The 20,988-nt window shown below is 39.5% G+C and overlaps 1 protein-coding gene across 2 annotated transcripts in view; it reads left to right on the top strand.

The window, feature by feature from the left end:
- ARHGAP10 (Rho GTPase activating protein 10) overlaps positions 1-20,988 on the top strand; it is a 364,988-nt gene that overhangs the window by 108,182 nt on the left and 235,818 nt on the right. For both annotated transcript variants that reach the window (XM_072621216.1, XM_072621217.1), the window contains exons 2-3: positions 515-610; positions 1,302-1,363. In XM_072621216.1, the coding sequence (XP_072477317.1) occupies positions 515-610; positions 1,302-1,363 (158 nt within the window). The remainder of the gene's footprint in view (positions 1-514; positions 611-1,301; positions 1,364-20,988) is intronic.

A 20,988-nucleotide genomic window follows, 5' to 3' on the forward strand; every position in this document is an offset into this window, starting at 1 on the left:
GGGTGGGGGGACCCGCGTGGCCGCTGGAGATCCCGTCCCCATAGCCCTCTCGGATCTCCTCCCCTCGGTGTCGCGGCAGTGGCAGGGCCGCACTCCGCTCCCCGTCCCAGCGCCCAGTCCGCGGCGCGAAGGACCCCCTGCGAGAGGTCCGCAGGTCTCTCCGGAGCAGAAATCTCCCTCGCTCCAATACTCCGTGGTCTCTGGGTGCAGAATTCGCCCTGGCTTGGTCCCCTCTAGCCGTTCTGTGGTTTGTGGGTTCGGAGCTATGTGTATGTGCGTCTTTCTACTTCGCCATCTTCTCCACATACATTCTTAATAAACAAACACATTTTCACATTTCAGTTATGTTTCTTAAGCATACTTTCTGGTACATAGCAAATGTTTAATACATGCATATGGTCTGACTTATTCTTTATGTGGAAGGTCTCAGTGGTGCTCCATGTTTCTGGTATAATAAATTTGCTAAAGACCTGGATTTGAATTGAGTATCAATCATAATTTTTTCTTCTTTTAGATCTGTCTTTGGCCCAGAGGAAATTTGCCCATTCACTAAGAGACTTCAAATTTGAGTTCATTGGTGATGCTGAGACTGATGATGAGCGATGTATAGGTATGTCAGCACAGTAGGGGAATAGTTAAATTGTGTACTCATGTTAATTGGTACATGTCATTAATTGATGCTTGATTAATGCAGTGGAATACTACTATGCAGTTAGAATTGAGAAATATAAGTAATATAGGAAAATATAGAGAAAACTGGATTAGGTAATGGTGAATGAAAAAAAGCCAGCCTGGGAGATATATCAATCATATGAACTACAAACATACGAGAGGAAATATGAATAAGAGTAATGGACAAAGAATCCTTACGTAAAACACAATAAAATAGAATTCAGACTGTTTTATGGTATCAGTTTCATTTTTTAATTGTGAATAGTTACAAAATGAGGAGCTACTGTTGCATAGTGTCTAGAGAGTTAGTCTTGGAATCAGGAAGACCAAGGTTCCAGTCCTTTCTCTGACCCATAATGACTTGGTGGCCCTTAGCAAATCACTGCCTCCTAGCAGCTGTCTGTGACTGCTAAGTTTTAGAGCACATCTCCATCTGTATTGGTAGGAGGTGTTCCCCTTATTAGGAGTTTCAGTACCAGTGATATCACAGGTCCAAGGCCCAGAAGAAAGTTACAAAGTAAGTTTAGTCAATCATATTTGTGTTCAATTTTGTTTGCAATATTGTGTTGACAAATTCTCTTGTTTTTTTCTTTCTTAATTAAACAAGCTGCTTCTCTTTACCTTTGTAGATGCTTCACTCCGAGAGTTTTCAAACTTCCTAAGGAATTTGGAAGAACAGAGAGAAATCATGGTGAGTTAGAGATGAGAGTGATCAGTCAGGATGCTAAATGTTGGAGATTTGGGTTTCAATTTTTTTTTTAACAGAAATAATTTGCTTCATTTTATTATCAGAGAGTCAGTATACCTATGTAGTGGGGCAGAAACAAGAAAGATCTAGGTTCTAGTTTTGGGGGGCTTGTCAGGAATGACTTGCTGTGTGACTTTGGTCTGGTCACTTACCCTCTCTGAGGCTCCAGGGTCTCATCTGTAAAATAAGAGGGTCTGAAGTAATGTTTATTGTATTATTAATACTATCAAATATAATATATACATATAAATAAAATATAAAAATAATTTTAAAGATAGTAGGAGCTGCTGCTGAGACATGACTTTGAATAGTTGGGATTTTTTTCCCCATGTGTCCTTTGTTCTTTCTGTTCCTTGAGGAACTGGATGTTCTTATCCTGTTCTAATAGAATTACCTTAACTTACGTTTATGTAACAATTCAAGGTTTATAAAGTGGTTTATTATTAGAAGTAGTTGTAAAGGGAGGCATGTGTGTGTGTGTGTGTGTGTATGTGTGTGTGTGTGATGCCTTTGCAAAGACTATAAATGGCAATGATACTGTAATGGGCAGTTCTGTTCTTTAGCATTGAGGCAGAGGATAAACAATGGAGATGTGTGGTAGAAGACTGATAGAAACAAAAAGGGCCTTTTTGGAACAATGCAAAGAACGCTGGTGGGAGGGGGAACAAGCTAGGATAGAATACTGGATCTGGAGTCAGGAAGACGGGAGTTCAAATTTGACCTTGGATTCTTACCAGCTGTGTGACCCCGGGAAAGTCATTTAACTGTTTGCCTCTGTTTCTTCATCTGTAAAATGAGCTGGAGAAGGAAATGGCAGACCACTCCAGTATGTCTGCCAAGAAAACCTGAAGTGGGGTCACAAAGAGTCAACAACAACAAAAAAGAACATTGGATTTGGAGTCATAGGGTCTGGGTTCAAATCCTGACTCTACCATTCATTACCTGTTTGACTTTTGGCAAATTGTTCCACATTTCTGAGCTAGTTTTCTCATTTGTAAGGGTCTTTCCACCCTAACTGTATGACCTTATCATCCTGAGTTTCCAAAGGAATAGGAGGCACATAGTCTTGGTGTGGGTCTTTATGTAATTACAAAATTATTTTACCTTTCTTTTTTTTTTTTCTGGGTAGAAATGATTCCTTTATCTAGATTACTATTTTTAAAAAAAATTTCTTTATTTATTTTTTAATGTTCTACAATCACTACCAAAAAACTTAGATTTTTACTCCCCCACGTACCCCGCACCACCCCCCTCCCTCCCCTAGACGCCATACAATTCTATATAGGATCTACATATACTTTCCTATTGAATACGTTTTCACTATAGTCTTGCTATGTAGACGAACTAAAATAAATGGAAGAAATCATATAACAAGTCAAAACATAATACACACACACATATACAAACATGATCTGCTACATTCTGCAGATGAATTCCATATTTCTTTCTCTGAGTGTGGAAGACATTTTGTCTTAGAAAACCATTGGGAATAATTATTTTTTTTAAGTTCTTGCATTATTACGAAGTTCCAAGTCTACCAGAAAAAACTCTCGCACACTGTGGTCGTTGCTGTGCGCAAAGTTCTCCTGGTTCTGCTCCTTTCGCTCAGCATGAGATCATATAAGTCCTTCCAGGCCTCTCTGAAGTCTTCTTGTTCATCATTTCTTATGGCACAATAGTACTCCATTACATTCATATTCCACAACTTATTCAGCCTTTCCCCAGTTGATGGGCATCCCCTTGATTTCCAGTTCTTGGCCACCACAGAGAGTACTGCTATAAATAGTTTTGTATATGTGGGACCCTTTACCATTTTTATGATCTCTTGGGGATACAGTCCTAGTAGCAATATTGCTGGGTCAAAGGGTATGCACATTTTTGTTGCCCTTTGGGCATAGTTCCAAATTGCTCTCCAGAATGGTTGGATTGAGCTCACAGCTCCACCAACAATGAATTAGTGTTCCAACTCTCCCACATCCTCTCCAACATTTATCATTTTCCTGTTCTGTCATGTTTGCCAATCTTATAGGTGTGATGTGGTATCTCAGAGTTGTTTTGATTTGCATCTCTCTAATCAAAAGTAATTTAGAGCATTTTTTCATATGATTATAGATATTTTTAATTTCCTCCTCTGAAAATTGCCTATTTATATCCTTTGACCATTTTATCAATTGGGGAATGACTTGTATTGTTATACATTTGACTGAGTTCTCTATATATTCCAGAAATGAGGCCTTTATTCCCAAGATTAGCTGTAAAAATTCTTTCCCAATTTACTACATCCCTCTGAATTTTGGTTGCATTGGGTTTGGTTGTGCAAAACTTTTCAGTTTAAGGTAATCAAAGTTATCCATCTTGCTTTTCATAATGCTTTCTATCTCTTCTTTAGTAAAAAATTCTTCCCTTCTCCATAAATCTGATAAATACACTGTTTCTTGCTCCTCCAGTTTGTTCATGGTATCAATCTTTATACTTGGATCGTGTACCCATTTGGACTTTATTCTTGTGTATGATGTCTTTACCTTTCTTTAATAAAAGCATCTGCTATCTTGTAGATACTCTGTAAGCATGAGGGATGCAAAACACAAAAATGAGAGTCCCTGCCCTCAAGGATATTAGATTCTGTTGGTAGAAACAACATGTGCACATGCAATTAATATGGATATGAATTGGACCTGTGGATTTCCCTTGCATAGGGAATTTTTGGTGGGGAAACTCTACCAATGCAGGTTGGCACCTCGGCAATTTATAGTCTTAGTGAGCTGTGCATGGTCTTTAGAGATTAAGTAAGTGACATGCTCAGGGTCACCCAGATAGCGTGTCAGACATGGGACTTGAATCCCAGGCTTCCATGCTTCAGGACATTCAAGATAATTTTATGGGGAAGGAAGGTACTTACAAAGAGGGATCAGAGAAAGGCTTCATGTAGAAGTTGTTTGAGTTGAGCTTTAAAGGAAACAAGGGATTCTGAGAGGTGGAGATGATAAGGAAGGGTGTTCTAGGCCAGAGGGGTAGCTTGACCAAAGGTCTAGAGGCTGGAGAGGGATCATCAATGGTGAAGAACAGTGGGAAGGTCAGTTTAACTGTCCTGAAGAGTGCATGAGGGGGAGTAATACCTAAGTTAGAAAAGATCGTTTGGAGTTTGTGAGGGACTTTACATTTCAAACAGCTGGTTTTTTTGTTTTTTTTTGTTTTAATCTAATACAGAATCACTGGAGTTTATCGATCTGAGGAGTGAAGTGGTTAAACTTATATTTTAGGAAAATAATGTTGGTAGCCATGAGGAGGATAAACTGGAATGAAGAGAGACTTAACACTAGGGAAACTGTTAATAGGATCTCCTAATCTCTCTGGTGAGAGATCGTAGCCTGAAGTAGGGTGTGGTTGTGGAGAGAGTAGAGAAGAGACCAATGGATTATTATTTCTCTTTGGGTTAGTGAAAGCAAGTGATTAGGAACCAGAATGAATTGTAAAATTCCATTAGTGCGTGTGTAGCTTCTCAGTTAATCTCCAGTTCCTTTCTTAGAAACTTGGACACACAGACAAATGTTTGTCTGTCAGACTGCAAAATCACAGGACTCTTTGGCTGTGCAAAAATACTATTCTGTTGTTGTCTTTCTTGACTTTACCTGTTTTTAATTTTATGTTTCTTGAGGTGAATGAGCTAGGTCAAGAAATTAGAAAGGGAAGAACAAGCCTGCAGGGTTACTTCTGGTCTATCTGATATGGCCAGGTGGATGGAATTATTGTTAGCTTACGTACCTATTTACATCCTGGCTATGAAGGTTGCTGGCCTGGTTTTCTGATTTCGAGACATCTGGGTGAGAAGTTCAGGGATTTAGTTACAGAAGTGATGTGATCCATCAAAAGATGATGCCTACAGAATGTCATGAGCTTCTAGAGAGGGATGGCATAGCCTACATGGGGCTCATAAAGTACAAAGGGATCTCAAAGGTCAACTTGTACCAAGCCAACTTGTACCTGAAGCATCCATCCCAGACAAGTCAACATCACAATGGCGTGTCGGGGTGAAGGTCCTAGCAGTTGGAGCAGGGAGGGGAAATCAGGAAAGACTTCACGTAGAGGGTGACCCTTCAACTGAATTTTCATAGTGATTCTATTAGATGGAGGTGAGTGGGGAGGATATTCTAGGAATCGTGGTTAAACTTGTACAAAAACATGGAGATTTGGGGGACAGGTTCACAAGGCCTGTAAGTGTCTTAAGGCCAAATTTGAACTCAGGTCTTACTGACGTCAGATCCAGCTGTCCATTCACCATACTAATTATGCTTTTAAAAAGGAGTCTGCAGCAAAACATGCTGAGGAGGAAGATGAGAGTATTATAGCATGAGGGTCCAGGGAGAAGAGGTCCAGAAATGGTCAGCTCAAAGGCTGCACATGTCAAAGAGGATAAAGATGGAGAAAAGGCAGTTCAGTGATGATTCTTCTCATGGAATTTGCTTTTAGTGCCATTATCAACAAAAACTACTGTCTTAAGAAGGTTGCTTCCTCCCCACCTCTCAGCCACTCTGATAATGCTAAAATCCCAGACCAAGTTTATTTCTGTTTTGACACGTTCCCACTAAGTTACCATTTTGTTTCTGCAAATCATCAGCATTTAGTTAAGGCTGATCAGACCACGCATTCCCCATGGCCAAAATCAGTTTTCAACTTTTATAGGAGGATGCAAAACACCTTGTAACATAAATGTCATTGATGACAACACAAACGAGCATTGATGAAACATTTGTGCTTGGTTCTTAGGATAAAAGTACAAGGAATGGGAAACAATCTTTCCTCTCCAGGAATTCACATCCTCTCAGTAGATACAGCATGAACATATATAACTATGTGCAGAAGACATAGAAAATAAATGCAAAGTGGACCAAAGAAATGCCCATTAAATAGAAGTCCCAAATCTCCCATTTCCATGCTTTGCCAGTTTACATCTAAGGGAAGTAATGAGTGAGGTTAGTCATACAAGAGTACATACTGTACTCTTGAACTTGGGCGACAGTCCAAGAATTTAAGGACTTCCAAAATAGTACTCTGGTGATTCGGATGCTATTTTAAAAGAACTTCATTGGGTATTCCTCTACCCCCTTTCATAAGGCTATTTTTTCCCTGCTGAAAAGATTGTTGGAAGTTTTTGATCAGCTATTTCTGGGATATGGCAAATAGCGATCCTTGCCTGGGAACCAGGGAGCTAGAAATTCCTAGGCATTTACATGAGGAGGAGGGAGAAGGCAGTAAACAGGAAAAAAAAATTGTCAGGAGAGAGAAGTAGAGATTGAAGTCCTCATGTATTTCTGCACACACTATCCTTTCCTCCCTCTCACTCTCTTCACTTCCCCCAACTCTTTCCATAACCAGGATATAGATGTAGTGATCTGAGGACTGGCCACTGACTGCCCCTATTCTCACACAGCGTTCAGGCTTCACAATATCCTTTGGAGAATGTATTCCCTTGCTTTTCCAGAAATTCTTTCCCTCCACCAAACCCTCCTACCCAACATCAAGGCTGCCCTTGGCCTTAAATTAATATAATGAAATGATTATTATTTGCCAGTATTAAAAGTCCGAGAGAAGTCACACAGAATACAGCCCCTTGGCATTTTCTAAAAATTAATTAATTAATTTGTTTTCCATTTTCTACAGTCACTTCCATATAGCTTAGATTTTTCCCCCCTTCCTCCCACACTTTCCCCCTCCCTCCCTCTTCCTCCCTCCTCCCTCCCTGAGATGATATGCTTCATTCTGTGATCCAATTCCATAGTTCTTTCATTGGATATGGAAGGCCACGGGGCTAGACGCAGGGATGCAGATGTTAAAAACAACTCCAAAACAAACTAGGCCTTTCCAGGCTCTCCCAACTGCTAATGCCTCTCCCCTCCAAGATCAGCTTATGTTTTCTGTATGTGTCTGGTATATACTTGTCAATGGGTGCTTTGTATCCTCCAATTCCAATATAAGCTTCTTGAGGGCAGGGAATAAAATTTTTTTCCTTTATATTTATGTAGTCTATCATAAGAACTAATAAATGCTTATTACTTGAAAGGGATAAAATCTTAAAAATGTTTGCTGTGACAGCAGATACACAGAGGCCGTGTTCAGTGCTTCTGAGTAGTGTTGAAGCTGATTAAGATGCTCTTGGGAGATATTTAACAAAATAAAAATATGATGGAACAGATTACATTTGAAAGCTAAGTCAACATGCAGCCTTCACATTTGTGTCCTTCTTTCTATAAAGATCATAGATCTAGAGCTGCAAAGGGCCTCAAAGGCCATCTGGTCCAGTCCCTTTATTTTACAGCTGAGGAAATGGAAGCCCGCAGAGGTTAACTGATTTGTCCAAGGTCATATAAGAAGTAAGTGTGGCAGGTGAGCCTTGAGTTCAGATCGTCTTACTCCTGGTTGATGTGATTTCCCTTCTTTATTTCAAGTCTCTGGTGGACTGGGATATCCCCATCTTAGGAGGGAAGGAAATGAGCATTTATTAAGTGCCTCCTGTGTACTGGGCCTTGTACTAAGAACTTTTACATATATCTCATTTGATGAGACAGGTGCTGTTATGGTCTCTGTTGTATAGATGAAGACACTGAGGCGGGCAGGTCAGTGGCTTTGCCGAGGTTTGTGCAGCTAGTAATGCTTAGGATAGCTGACATTTAAATAGCTCTTTGTAATGACTATCTCATTTGACTCTCACAACAGCTCTAAAGGAGGTGCTCTTATTATCTCCGTTTTACAGATGGGAAAAATGAGACAAAAGGGGTTACCTGACGTTCCCGGGGCCACACAGCTAGTGTCTGAGGCCAAATTTGAACTTGCGTCTGCTTGATTCCAGCTCTATCCGTTGCCTCCTCTAGCTGCCTCCAAAGGGCAGTGATTGTCCACTTTTCCTGAGTTTCTATAATCTTAGTTTTTGTCCCTCCCCACCCCCAAACACCTCTCTTACTTCCAAAATGTTGAAAGACATTGATTTTTAAAATGAAAGTGAACTTTAAAAGTTCATTTGTAAATTTGTGAATTTTACAATTTTATAATATTCTTTAAGATAATGAAAGATAGATAAGGTGATCCAATATAGAAGCACGTGTGTATATAATGCGTTAATGTTTACGAAGTGTTTTATTTGCATAATCTCCTTGGTTCTGCAGAATATCATAGTAACAACAGTACATGTATATAGTGCTTATTATAGGTGCTATGCATTTACATGTTTATGTAACATATTAGTATATTTATTTTCTATTTACATATTTTATATATAACAAATATATACTATAAGACAAATAATAAAATAAATCTATTATATAACATATAATTTATATATTTATACATTTCTCTCATTTGTGAGATATTACTATAATACTGTAATATATAATGCAATATTATTGTTGCAGTTTTACAGGTGAGGAAATTAAAACTGAGAGAGATGAATGACTTGGCCGGGGTCACATAGCTAGAAAGTGGTATGTGTATTCTTGACTGTTCTGGTCTCCATGTGTAATGGTTACTTTAGGGCTAACTTCCTTCACCTTTAAGATGTATCCTTTGAAATTTCCTGTCCCTTTAAATTTAACAGTGACTCTTGGCTAATTACAAGGCAGGCATCTCTTTAAATTCTTGAAAGGTTTGAGCTTTTCTTTCTAAAGGGGCTTCCGTTTGTGATGTCTTGGTGGTTAATTAAATCTGCTTGCATTGGGCTCCGTTCGTGCCTGTTATTTATTTAATGTCTGTCAAATTTAAGTCTCCAGTTGCATTAAAGGATCATACTTGTAGTTTAGTTTTTCCACAAGTGTGAATTTCCACTCGATGCAAAGTACAAGTGTGAGCGTCCGTAGAATAGACTGAAAGCATCACTAGTCTTGCATCTGGAAAGGCCCTTAGAGGGTCATCTAACCCAGCCTTTCTGAATACAGACGAGGAAGCAGAGGCCTGGAGATCAGTGCCTTGACCGAGGTCAGCTGTGACCCAAGACTCCTACTTCCAATTCAGCAGTCTCACCATTGCACCATGTAGTTACTCTGTTTCTTCAACGGATATATTTTTAAATGATTTTTTTCTTCAATTAAGAAACATTTTCTTTCCCTCTAGCCTCTCATTCTTGAGATAAAATATTATAAAATCAAAACCCTTATTCCAAGCAAAACATTGGAGGGGGTGCTAGCAGACAGGCATATTAACACACTAAGGTATGTCCTTCCATTTGGATTCTGGAAAACAATTTCTAACTCCTCTCTCAAAGGCACTAAAGCTGTGCACAACATTATCACTGCTAGGCTTCTCAAAACTAGTTAGTTTAGTTTTGTCTAGTCATTAATTTGTCTTCTTTAGTACTGTGTTAATCACTAGGGTTACTAAAAAATATCAGAGGAAGAGGACTTATATGCATAAAAGTAATTATTCCAGTTCTTTTAGTAGTTGTAAAGAACTGGATTTTAAGAGGATGATCAATTGGGAAATGGTATTGTGCTAGAAGAAATGATGAAAGGAATAGTTTCAAAGAAACCTGGAAAGCATCTGCAAATCGTGTGTGAAGTAAGCAGAACCCATATGTACAATCACAGTTTAATAAAGACAACTAACTTTGAAAGACTTAAGAACACTCATCAGTGCAATACCCTGCCGTGGTTACTGGGGACCAGATATGAGACACACACTCATCTTTTAACAGACAGGTGTTAGATTCTGGATGCAGAATTTCATGCACACACACATACATATATATACACACACACATATATACATACATATATATACACATACTATATATATATACACACACACACATATACATATACACATATGAATATGGATATGGACATGACCAATAAGAGATGTACTTTGCACGTTTGTTACAAGGGTGGTTGTTGAGGGAAATGAGATAGAGAGAAAGCAAATTAAATTTGAAAAACCTTCAAGTTAGCTGGAATGCAAGACATATTTTCACCAGTGTTATACCTGGTGACTACATTCCCCATATCATGTTATCTCTTAGCCTTTGCACTGGGTGTTTCCCATGCCTGGAATGCTCTTCCTCCTCAGTTCTGCCTTTTGGAATCCATAGTTTCCTTTTAAACAAATTATAAATCAGAGCAGTTTTTTTTTTTTTAGTAATGAGCCATTTTGAATTTTTTCAGCAGTTTTCCACATTTTATGTTGAGTTTCATTGACTTAAATGTCCAGCAGCCATCAATGGAGACTTCCTTTCTTGAACTGACACTTAAATTGTGATAAAATAGTTTTTCTATTAAAAATTTAGATAGTATTTTTGGGGGGGATGTTTTTTCAGTTCTTTAATTTAAAAAAATCACCTGAATTTGGAACTGTGCCCAAAGGGCTACAAAACTGTATACCTTTTGATCCAGAGATACCACTGCTAGGTCTGTATCCCAAAGAGAGCATAAAAAAAGGGAAAAGGACCCACATGTGCAAACATCTTTGTAGCAGTTGTTTTTTTTTTTTTGTGGTAACCAAGAACTTTGAGGGGATGCCCATCAATTGAGGAATGGCTGAGCAAATTGTAGTATATGAATGTAATGGAATACTGTTGTGCTCTAAGAAATGATGAGCAGACAGACCAGAAAAACTTGGGAAGGCTTATATGAACTGATGCTGAGTAAAATGAGCCGAACCGGGAGAGCATTGTTCACATTAACAGCAACGTTGTGTGATGACCAACTTTGATAGACTTTTCAGCAATGCAGGTCTACACAATATATGGCTTGGGGGCCACTTCAGGGGGCCAGGGAAAAATGTAGGGTTGTCTCTTCGAACTTGCCTGTTTGTCATATAAATCTGTTTCTAGTCTAACCTACCAAGGCTGGAAGAATTTTGACTGCTACCTACTGCCAAATTTTGTTCAAAAGTCTCATGAGTCCAAAAGACTCATGATAGAAAATGCTGTCCACATCCAGAGAAAGAGCTGTGGCGTCTGAATGCAGATCAAAGTAGATACTATTTTCTCTCTCTCTTTTGTTTTTTTCTTTCTTGTGGTTTTTCCCCTTTGCTCTGATTCTTCTTTCACAACATGACTAATGAGGAAATATATTTAATATGATTGTACATATATAGCTTATATCAGATTGCATGCTGTCTTGGGGAGGAGAGAGAGCTGGGAGGAGGAAAAATTTAGAACTTAAATTCTTATAAAAATGAATGTTGAAAACGAAAAGTAAATAAATTGGGGGAAATTTTTTTTTAAATCACCTCCCTAAAACCCCAGAGATAATTGTTACCATCAACCTGAGAGGGTTCCCAGGAGGTTGTTTGTCTCTGACATCCTGCTGAACAGACAGACAGACATCTTACCCTCCCATGGTCCATCAAGTTCATGTCACTGGGCTTCCAAGGACCCTTCACCTACTTCTGTCATCCTTTTGGTAGCTCCTCAGTTTCTTCCTGCCGTGTTCCACTTTCCTCCTGCTAGTGAAACTTACCTTTCCTGTTTTTCATTCTCTCAGGGCCTTTTTCTCTGGGCCTTCCAAGCCAACTAATCTGTTAGCTTTATCTGTACCAGTGGGACGAGAAGAGATCTTTCTCCTCTCCCAGCTGACGTGCAATACAAGGTGGTGTAGAAGAAACTGAATCGCTTGTACATTACTTTGCTCCACCTACCCTGAGATCCAGCTCAGCTGACCTTAGCAGTTCTTCTACATACAGCTTCCCTTCCCTCCTCAATAACTATTCACCAACTGTCTCCTATGCAGGAAAAATGCTTTCCCTCTTCGCCTTCATCACTGAGAATGTCTGGCTTGTTTCATGGCCCAGTTCTGGTGCAATCAGTCCTTCACGTGAAACCTTTGCTGCCTTTCCAAGTTGCTAGTGCCTTCTCTTCCAAATCATCCCACATCTCCTTTATGTATATCTCTATATGGTGTCCTGAAAAGCTTCAGTGCAGTTTTAAGCTTAAAATGGCACTGAGACTTTTGGGACACACATTGTTCTCTCCCCAATCCCTTTGTCTTGCTATACACCAACCTCCTTGAGGACTCAGGAGTTGTTTCCTCCATGCCTAACGCGATATCTGGCACAGAACATGGGCTTAATAAATACTTGCTGGCGGATTGATAGGGCATTGTAGGAGGTAGAAGATATGAGAATGAGATGGAGAGGGATATAGCTCTACTAAGCCCTTAAGCGTGGTGCTGAGGACAAAGTAGGTGCTTAATAAATGCTGAGACAGCGGGATCTGCTATCTTGTGTGGAGTTGATTTTCAGTCTTGCCTGACTCCTTGTGGCTCCTGTTGGAGTTTTCTTGGCAAAGACGCTGGAGTGTTGGCTGTTCCCCTTTCCAGCTCCTTTTACAGCTGAAGAAGAAACTGAAACAGAGGGAGGTTAAGTGATTTTTCTGGAGTCAGTGTCAGAGGCTGGATTTTAATTTGGGTCTTCCACACTCCAGGTCCAGTGCTCCATGTCATCTAGCTATCTACAGTGATATTCGCATTACCTTCCCGACTGGGTTATCAGGAGGGAATTTTATAAATCTTAAAGTGCCTGTATAAACATACATTTCACCTGGATGTATATATATGTACATGCGTGTGTGTATGTTGCTGTATGTGTGTATATATATATGTATATATATGTATATGTGTGTGTGGTGGGAGATAGGGACCAGACCTGGTATTTCTTTGGTATAGGGAACTCCCAGAGGAGGAAAATCCCTCTACCAATGCAGTGGCAACTTTTTTTTTTCAATTTATGGTCATGGAGAGTTGCAATTGACTTACTCAGGGTTATGAAGCCGCAAAATGTCTGAAGTGGGACGGGCAATTCAAGAGCTGTAAATAATAAAGGGATTTGAGTTACCAAACAGATGAGATATTAGGGGGAAAGGTGGCATTTGAATTGGGGAGGGCATTTCAGACATGCATAGGGAAGCCTTTGAAAAAGGCTATTGAGGGTGCAGCTACATGGTGCAGTGGATTGGATAGAGCCACTGGCCCTAGAGTCAGGAAGACCTGAGTTCAAATCTGGTCTCAGACACTAGCTTTGTGACCCTGGGTAAATCACTTAACCACAATTATCTCAAAAAATGAGGAAAAAAACACTCCAGAGGCTGGAGGACTCATTTTGTGTTCAGGCTGTAGAATTTGACCTGAGCATTGCATTTATTAAGGGTAGTAGTAGGAGTTGAGGCTAGGTTGGATGGCTTCAGGTTGGAGAGGCCTTTGACAGCGGTTAGAACTTAATTTGGTAAGTGATAAGGAACCACTGAGGATAGTTAAATGAGAAAGGACTGAATGGGATGGAGAGACTTCTGACATCCGTATGAAAGAGAAGAGTGAAGCATTTATTTATCGAGCTCACATGGGCTAAATTCTAATTTTCAGAAGGAACCTGATTTTCAAAAAATAAGTTTTGTTAGTGTGTGGGTGCTGGTGTGTGGGGGTGAGGTGGGGAGATGTTGTGGAGATCAACTGCCTCCTTTTTCTCATTCCTGCATGTAAATATTGTCTGCCTAGCTCCCCCTTCGCAGAGGGATTAGGAGAAGTATATTTTAGAGTTAGAAAAGACAATTTTGCCTTTTTTCTGATTGTTGACCTTGGGAACTCAGATGTTTCAGTCAATAGTGATTTATTGGGTAACTACTTATATGTATGTATGTAGTAGGGTATAATTTCCATGCTTCTCTTTTAATCTAAAATGAAACATATACTTTAATAAGTGTGATATAATAAGGAATATCATTTTTATAGGCACTGTAAGGTTTGCAAAACACTTGACAAATAGTATCTCATTTTCCCCACATAGTTCTTATATGTGGCCGTTGTTACTCTCATTTTATAAGCAGGGAAGTTGAATAGACGCATGTTAAATACCTTTTCAAAGGTGACATAGCTAATAAGCATTTGAGGTTCCAATGTGAACTTCGGTCCCCCTGACTGCAGGCCCAGTGCTTTGTCTACCATACCCCCTTGCTGCCTTACAGTAAACGGACTTCTCACTTCGGAAATCTTATTGAACTATTTATCCCTTCTTCCTCCACGCTCTTAAATTGTTATTCATTTTTAACAAAAGAAATCCAAATTTGGTAAGGAAGCAGATTGTAATAGGATTTCCTTAGAACTTTCCCCCCATAGTTCAATTTTAAAACTGAAGAACAGTACGCTGACATGGAGACTGAAAACCTGGGATGGAGCTTTATAATGGTGGGAAAGTCTTGCTCTTTGAGCCTCAATCTCCTTACCTGTAAAATGGGGGAAATAATATCATCTGCTTTGTCATAGCGTAGTGGATAGGGGCCTTAGAATCAGGAACCCTGGATTCTAATCCTACCTTTGGTCCATACTGCCTTTGGCTCCCTGACTTAACCTCCCGGGTTATTCTCTCAAGAACAGGTGCCAACCTGCATTGATAGAGGGAGTTACCTCATTGGGAGTTCCTTGTTATAGACCAATAAAAACTTAAATCTGGCTAAAAACACTCACCTACTTCAAAGGGTTGTTGTGAAGAGAGTGCTTTGTTAATTCATGTCCAGAGTTAAGACTTCTAAGTAATGATAATAGTAGGTCTGATAGTAATAAATAGTAGAGGGGTTGAGGAGTCATGTAGTAAAATACTTACTGTTGACAAAGCTTTAAATAAAGAGGTTGAGAATATTACAGAATTTAATCTATAGCTAGGGAATTTTTTCTTCTCTCTCTCTCTCTCTCTCTCTCTCCCTCTCTCTCTCTCTCCCTCTCTCTCTCTCCCTCTCTCTCTCTCTCCCTCTCTCTCTCTCTCTCTCTCTCTTCTCCCCTCTTCCCCACCTTTCCCATTCCCTCCCTCCCTCAGTGTTCTGTATTTGACAAACATTATCTAACATGAGTATTTCTGTATACCCAGAAATATAGAAAAAAGGGTTGTACCTGCAAATCTATATTATGTACAACTTACATCTTAAAAGAATGTTATAAATTAAATGGTTTTGTTTCAATGTTATCTTTATCTTTCTCCACAGAACCTTCTGTTCTTTTCTAGCATTAAAAACATGCCACAATAACTCTTTTTTCCATTTTTGGGAAAATATCCTTCTGTCTAGTCTCTTACTTTCTCACCCCCACCCCCACCATTTTTTTCCATAGAAACTTCAAGGGTCTGACCCAACCTTTTAGAAGTATAGTTTATGGCCCTACTCTCCATAGGGCTTAAATAAATCTCAATGTTCTAATGACAAATTTGTCCCCAAAATGGAATCTAGACCCTTTGTAAAGCTTGACCAAGGTTCACGTCTTGGGATAGATCCACTTTGAGAGTATAGCACTACTTCCACTTGGTTAGTTAAGTTACATTTTGATTTCAGAATTATTGAAGGGGAGGGTGCAGAGTTAGTGCAGCTTTTCATAATGTTTTTATGAGAGTTAGGACAAAAATTGAAGTTCAGGGCAGGGGGAGACCAGATGCTAGAAGATGCTGCCTGATCATGAGCCATGGCTATTACTTTAGTAGAGGGAGAAGGATAGAATGAAAATAGACCTTTATTTGGTGTTTGAGACTACATTTACATTCTGATCCTGCCACTTTGGGAAAGACATTTAACTTCTGAGGATCCCGGTTTCTTCCCTGGTAAAATGAAGACTGGTTCTAAGGTTTCTTCTAGCTCTAAATAAATTCTTTCTAGTCACAGACTGGAAGATCAGAGCAGACTCTTAAGACCTTGCATTGCTGGGGCCACTGGAATGAAAACCAGAAGTGGGTCTTTTTAAAGAGTAAAATCTCTTAAAGGAGATGATGATCTGAATCAGGGAGAGAGAAGATGTATTATTCATCGACTGGATACATTTAGGACTAAATTCTACAGCAATAAATTTGGCACTTCTCATTGGATGTTATTAAGACTCTCTTAAGATTTTATCAGAAACTTCTCTGCTGATATTTATGGATTATAGGTACATTATTAAATCTTAAACTCCAGTCTATTTGGTTTTATAAAATGGATTAACACTTCTGTATTATGTTAAAGCTAAAAATAATCTAATAGTGGAATTTATTTATCCTCCTCTAAAGAACTCTGTCCTCACCTAAATCCAGTATGTTTCTTTTCTTTTCATATTAATGATGGGAAAATTGTCATCAGTTGTGTCCAACTCTCTGTGACCCATTTGGGGTTTTATTGGCAGAGATACTGGAGTGGTTTGCCATTTCCTTCTCCAGCTTATTTTGCAGATGAGGAAACTGAGGCAAACAGGGTTAAGTGACTTACCCAGGGTCACAAACCAGTCAGTAAGTGTCTGAGACCAGATTTGAGCTTGGGTCCTCCTGACTCTAGGTCTAACACTCTATCCACTGTGCCCCCTTGCTGTCCTCTTATTTTTATAGATGAAGAAAACAAAGCCTAGGGAGGTTACGAGACTTTGTATGAGGTCATAAAGGTAGTAAGTATCAGAGGTAAGATTTGAACCTAGTACCTGTGATTTGAGATGCAACACACTTTCCCATGGTTATTATAGTAGAGGTCGACTTTCTGAGTTCTGAACTTTCCTTGTAATTCTTTGGCTGTTATTATAGAGACCCTGCCCTGTTATTCAGGGAACATTTGGAGTAGATGAATTTGCCTCTTCTCATTCCTTTTTAGAAGAAATTATTATCTTGAGTATAACTTTAGCCTGGATTAGAATGGGAACTGTCATGGGGACCGTGAGAATTCTTCTTAGCTCTCAGGTTACACATTCATTAGGGATCTGGAGGATTCTATTCTAATGGATGCTTTAAGTTTTGAACTACTTGGAGGTTAGCCATAGTTCCTTAAATTCAGGAGGAGGATTGATGTGGTTAAATTGTAACCCCTCCTGAATATTTCTAAACATGTATTTGGTACAAATCATAGCTAGTTAAATGATTGTTGTTCAGTTGTGTCTGACTCTTTGTGACCCCAAAGATACTGGAATGGCTTGTCATTTCCTTCTCCAGCTTATTTTACAGATGAGGAAACTGAGGCAATCAGGATTAAGTGACTTGGCCAGGGTCACACATATGTGTGATATTTGGAGACTTTTCTTTCAATTACTTGGTCACTGAAGTAGAATGAGTTAATGTGTACAAAATATTTAGTAAATCTAGCACTTTGAATATATTTTTTCTCATTTGACCTTTATAGTAACCCTGTGAAACTTAAGTGTTAGGGGTATTGTTCTCCCTATTTTATAGATGAATGAATAAGCACTTGTCAACCACTTATTGTATGCCAGGTACTGTCATAAGAAAGCAAGATGCAAATAGAAAAGCTGCAGAGTTCAGTCTGTCTCTCAAGGAGCTCACAGTCGGTACATAATAAGTGTTTGTTGATTGAGATAAGGTTTTAATTTAAAATTTATATATTCCTTGTTTTCTGTTGATATGTGTCCCAAAAGTTTTAATGCAATTTTGAACTATTAAACATAAATTAATAGAACGTAAAAAACAGATTGTTCATAAAGTTGCAGTTGTCTCTTACATAACAGCTTTCTTTTCTTTTTAAAACATGTGATGAATTCAACATATAACTTTCTGAACTCACATTGCTAGAAGCATTCAACCAGAGGTGAGAGGATTCATTAGATTGTAGAAGAGAAGACTTCTGCGTTGTGGCTATAAAGAGAGAACTCCTTATCTGTGATTCTCTCTGGTCCTGCTTCACTTTTGTGTACTTTAAAATCAATACTTCAATGACTCTCTTTTATTTCTCTTTTTTCCTGAACTATCCTATCTCCTAGTACAGGGTGTAGAACCTGGGACCTTAAGGCCACATTTGGCCTTTTACGTCCTTGGGTGCGTCTTTTTGATTGAGTCCAAGTTTTGCAGAACAAATCTGTTGTTTGTTTGTTTTTTAACTTTCTTTAACCCTTTAATGTTTTTTCAAATTGACATCATTTCTTTTTTTTTTAGTTTTCAACATTCACTTCCATAAGATTTTTGAGTTCCCAATTTTTTCACCTCCCTGCACCCCAAGACGGTGTGTAATTTGAATAAATCTTTTTGTTAAGGGGATTCTGTGAAGTTTGGATTCAGTCAAAGGGCCCCACTTGAGGACCACATGGGGCCTTGAGGTGGCAGGTTCCCCACGCCTGCCCTGGTACCTCTCATCTTCTCTACCTCCTCACCCCACCACTGGAAAAAGAAAAAGAAAAAGAAAAGAAAGCCCTTGTGTCAGTTAGTGCATAGCAAAACAAATGTTCACGTTGTCCATGTCCGGAATGTGTGCCTCTCTCTGTATCTCAATACCATTGCATTTCAGGCAGGAGGTGGGGAACGTGTTGATTGGTCATCAATTGATCAAAATTTGCTATAATACTTAAAATGGCCTATATAATTAGTGGTTATTATTAGATTAGGATATTTTCTTATTCTTTTAATTCATAAAAACATAATATTTTTATTTTCTCCCATTCTCATGCTTACACCCTGCCCCCCCCCCCAAATGTTGTACCATATAGGGGGGAAAAAACTCATGGGCTATATCATTCATATATGCTATTGGGGTCCCTGAATCATGAGTTATTCTTGAATTAAAGGTGGTACAGTGACTAGATCACCAGCTCTGGCATCAGGACAAACTGTATTCAAATTTGACCTCAGACATTTACTGGCTGTGTGATCCTGGGCAAGTCCCTTAACTTTTGTTTACCTCTGTTTCCCAAGGTGTAAAATGGGAAATATAATAGCACCTACCTCCCAGGGTTGTTGTGAGAAACCAATAAGAGAACAATTGTAAAGCACTTAGTGCAGGGCCTGACACATAGTAGGTGCTTAATAAATGCATGTTTTCTTTCTTTCATGAACTCTCCGGTTCAACCCAAATGCACTTACTTGTTGTTCCTCATAAGTGACAACTCCACCTTACATATTTGTGGTGTCCAGATTGCACCCCCTTCTCAGCCCCACCTCTCAGAATGCTTAGTTGCCTTGAAATCTCAGGGAAAAGGCCACATTCTACATGAGGCCTCTTCTCTTTCTCCTCTTCCAGCACTGATCCCCACACACATACCTGGAATCATACAACCTTAGCGTTGCAGTGGGCCAGAGAGGTGCTGTAGTCTACCCTCCTTCCTAAAACAGGAGTCCCCTCATTTCCATTCTGCCAATGGAGTCACCTGTGGTTGACTGCTTCCAGCAGTGGAAGCTTGCTGTGCACACAGGGTCGCCCGCTGCATTGTGGTACTCCCTTCTTCTCAAAGGTCCGCCCCTCATTCAGCTGGATGTTCTGCCGTTCTTTTGCCCATCTTCAGCCTTGAACTTCCCTGCGCCGTACCTATTTTCTGCTACTGCTTTCTACTGTGTCTTCCTGAATTCCTCCAACCTACCTTCCAGTCTTATGTCGGATGACTCTCCCTTTGCATTTTCTCCATTCCAGCCTAACTGAACTACTAACTTCTCTCTACATTCAGTATTCTCCCACTTTGGTGCGTTTATCCGAGCTGTCCCCATGCCTGGACTGTACTCTGTCTTCACCTCTGCTTCCTAGGTGGCTTACTCAGCCCAGTTGCCAGGCATCACACTAAGGTACTTCTGGTGCAAAGATAACAATGAAGTGCTCCCTGCAGTCAAGGAGCTTATAGTTGAATAGAGGGGCAATGTGTGTATATAGATAGGCATATACAGAATAGATGTAAGATAACTTTGCAAGGGAAGGCTCTAGGAGCTGGAGGGAGTAAGATAGGATTAAGGGAAAAGGGGGTGCTTCTGCTAAGTCTGGACAGAAACCAGGGATTTTAAACTGTGGAAGAGGGGAGGCGAGAGGGCAGCCCAGACTTGAGCAGCAGCTTGGCAAAGGCAAGCAGATCTCGAAGCCTTTTTCACATGAACTGTTAAAACAGGTCCTTCCTATCCTCTACTTGTACAGTTGAGCCTTTGGACCCAATTGTAGGACATTCCATGAATCTCCATTAAATTTCTTTTTGTTAGTTTTGTCCTGTTGTCCCAGACTATTGAGGTTTAAAAAAATGTTGATTGTGACATCTAAAGTATTTGCTATCCCTACTAGCTTTTTTTCCCTTCCATTCTTCTTTCTTTTCTTTTCAGCCTGTACATTTGATGTGTATCTCTCTTAGGTCTTCATTCAAGTTGTTGATCTGTTGACTAGGACAGAGTTTATTGGTACAGAGCCCTGGACTACTAGAAACCTCTCCAGGTTGACATTAATCCTTTAATCCTATTTGGGTTAGGTTTCTCATCCAGTCACCTCTTAATTTCCTGGAGGCTGGTCCCCGCCAAAAGAAGAACTGAAGAATTTCCAGGATGGAGATCCACAGCTTTTACAAGGTCATATCTAAAGACTTCTAAAGAGATCATTTTTGGCTTCTACCAATTTGAAATCATTGATTGACAATGTTCCAATGTTAGATGAATGCTTTTCTCAACATCGATCCATATTTCTTTGAAGTTAGATGATTATATGGCAACTTTGTGAAATTAGGTAACCATTATTCCTGTGTGTAAGAGTTTTTGCTATTTCACCCTTCTCTCCACACCAGGCATTTTCTCTGGCTATCCCCTGTACTTGTACTGCTCTCTCTCTCTACTCCAGCTACTGACCTTCTTGGTGTCCTTTAAATCCCAGGTAAAACCCCACCTTCTATTGGAAAGCTTCTCCAACTCCTCTTAAT

This window comes from Notamacropus eugenii, chromosome 6 (assembly GCF_028372415.1).
Source record: "Notamacropus eugenii isolate mMacEug1 chromosome 6, mMacEug1.pri_v2, whole genome shotgun sequence".
In the NCBI taxonomy this organism is placed as follows: Eukaryota; Metazoa; Chordata; class Mammalia; order Diprotodontia; family Macropodidae; genus Notamacropus; species Notamacropus eugenii.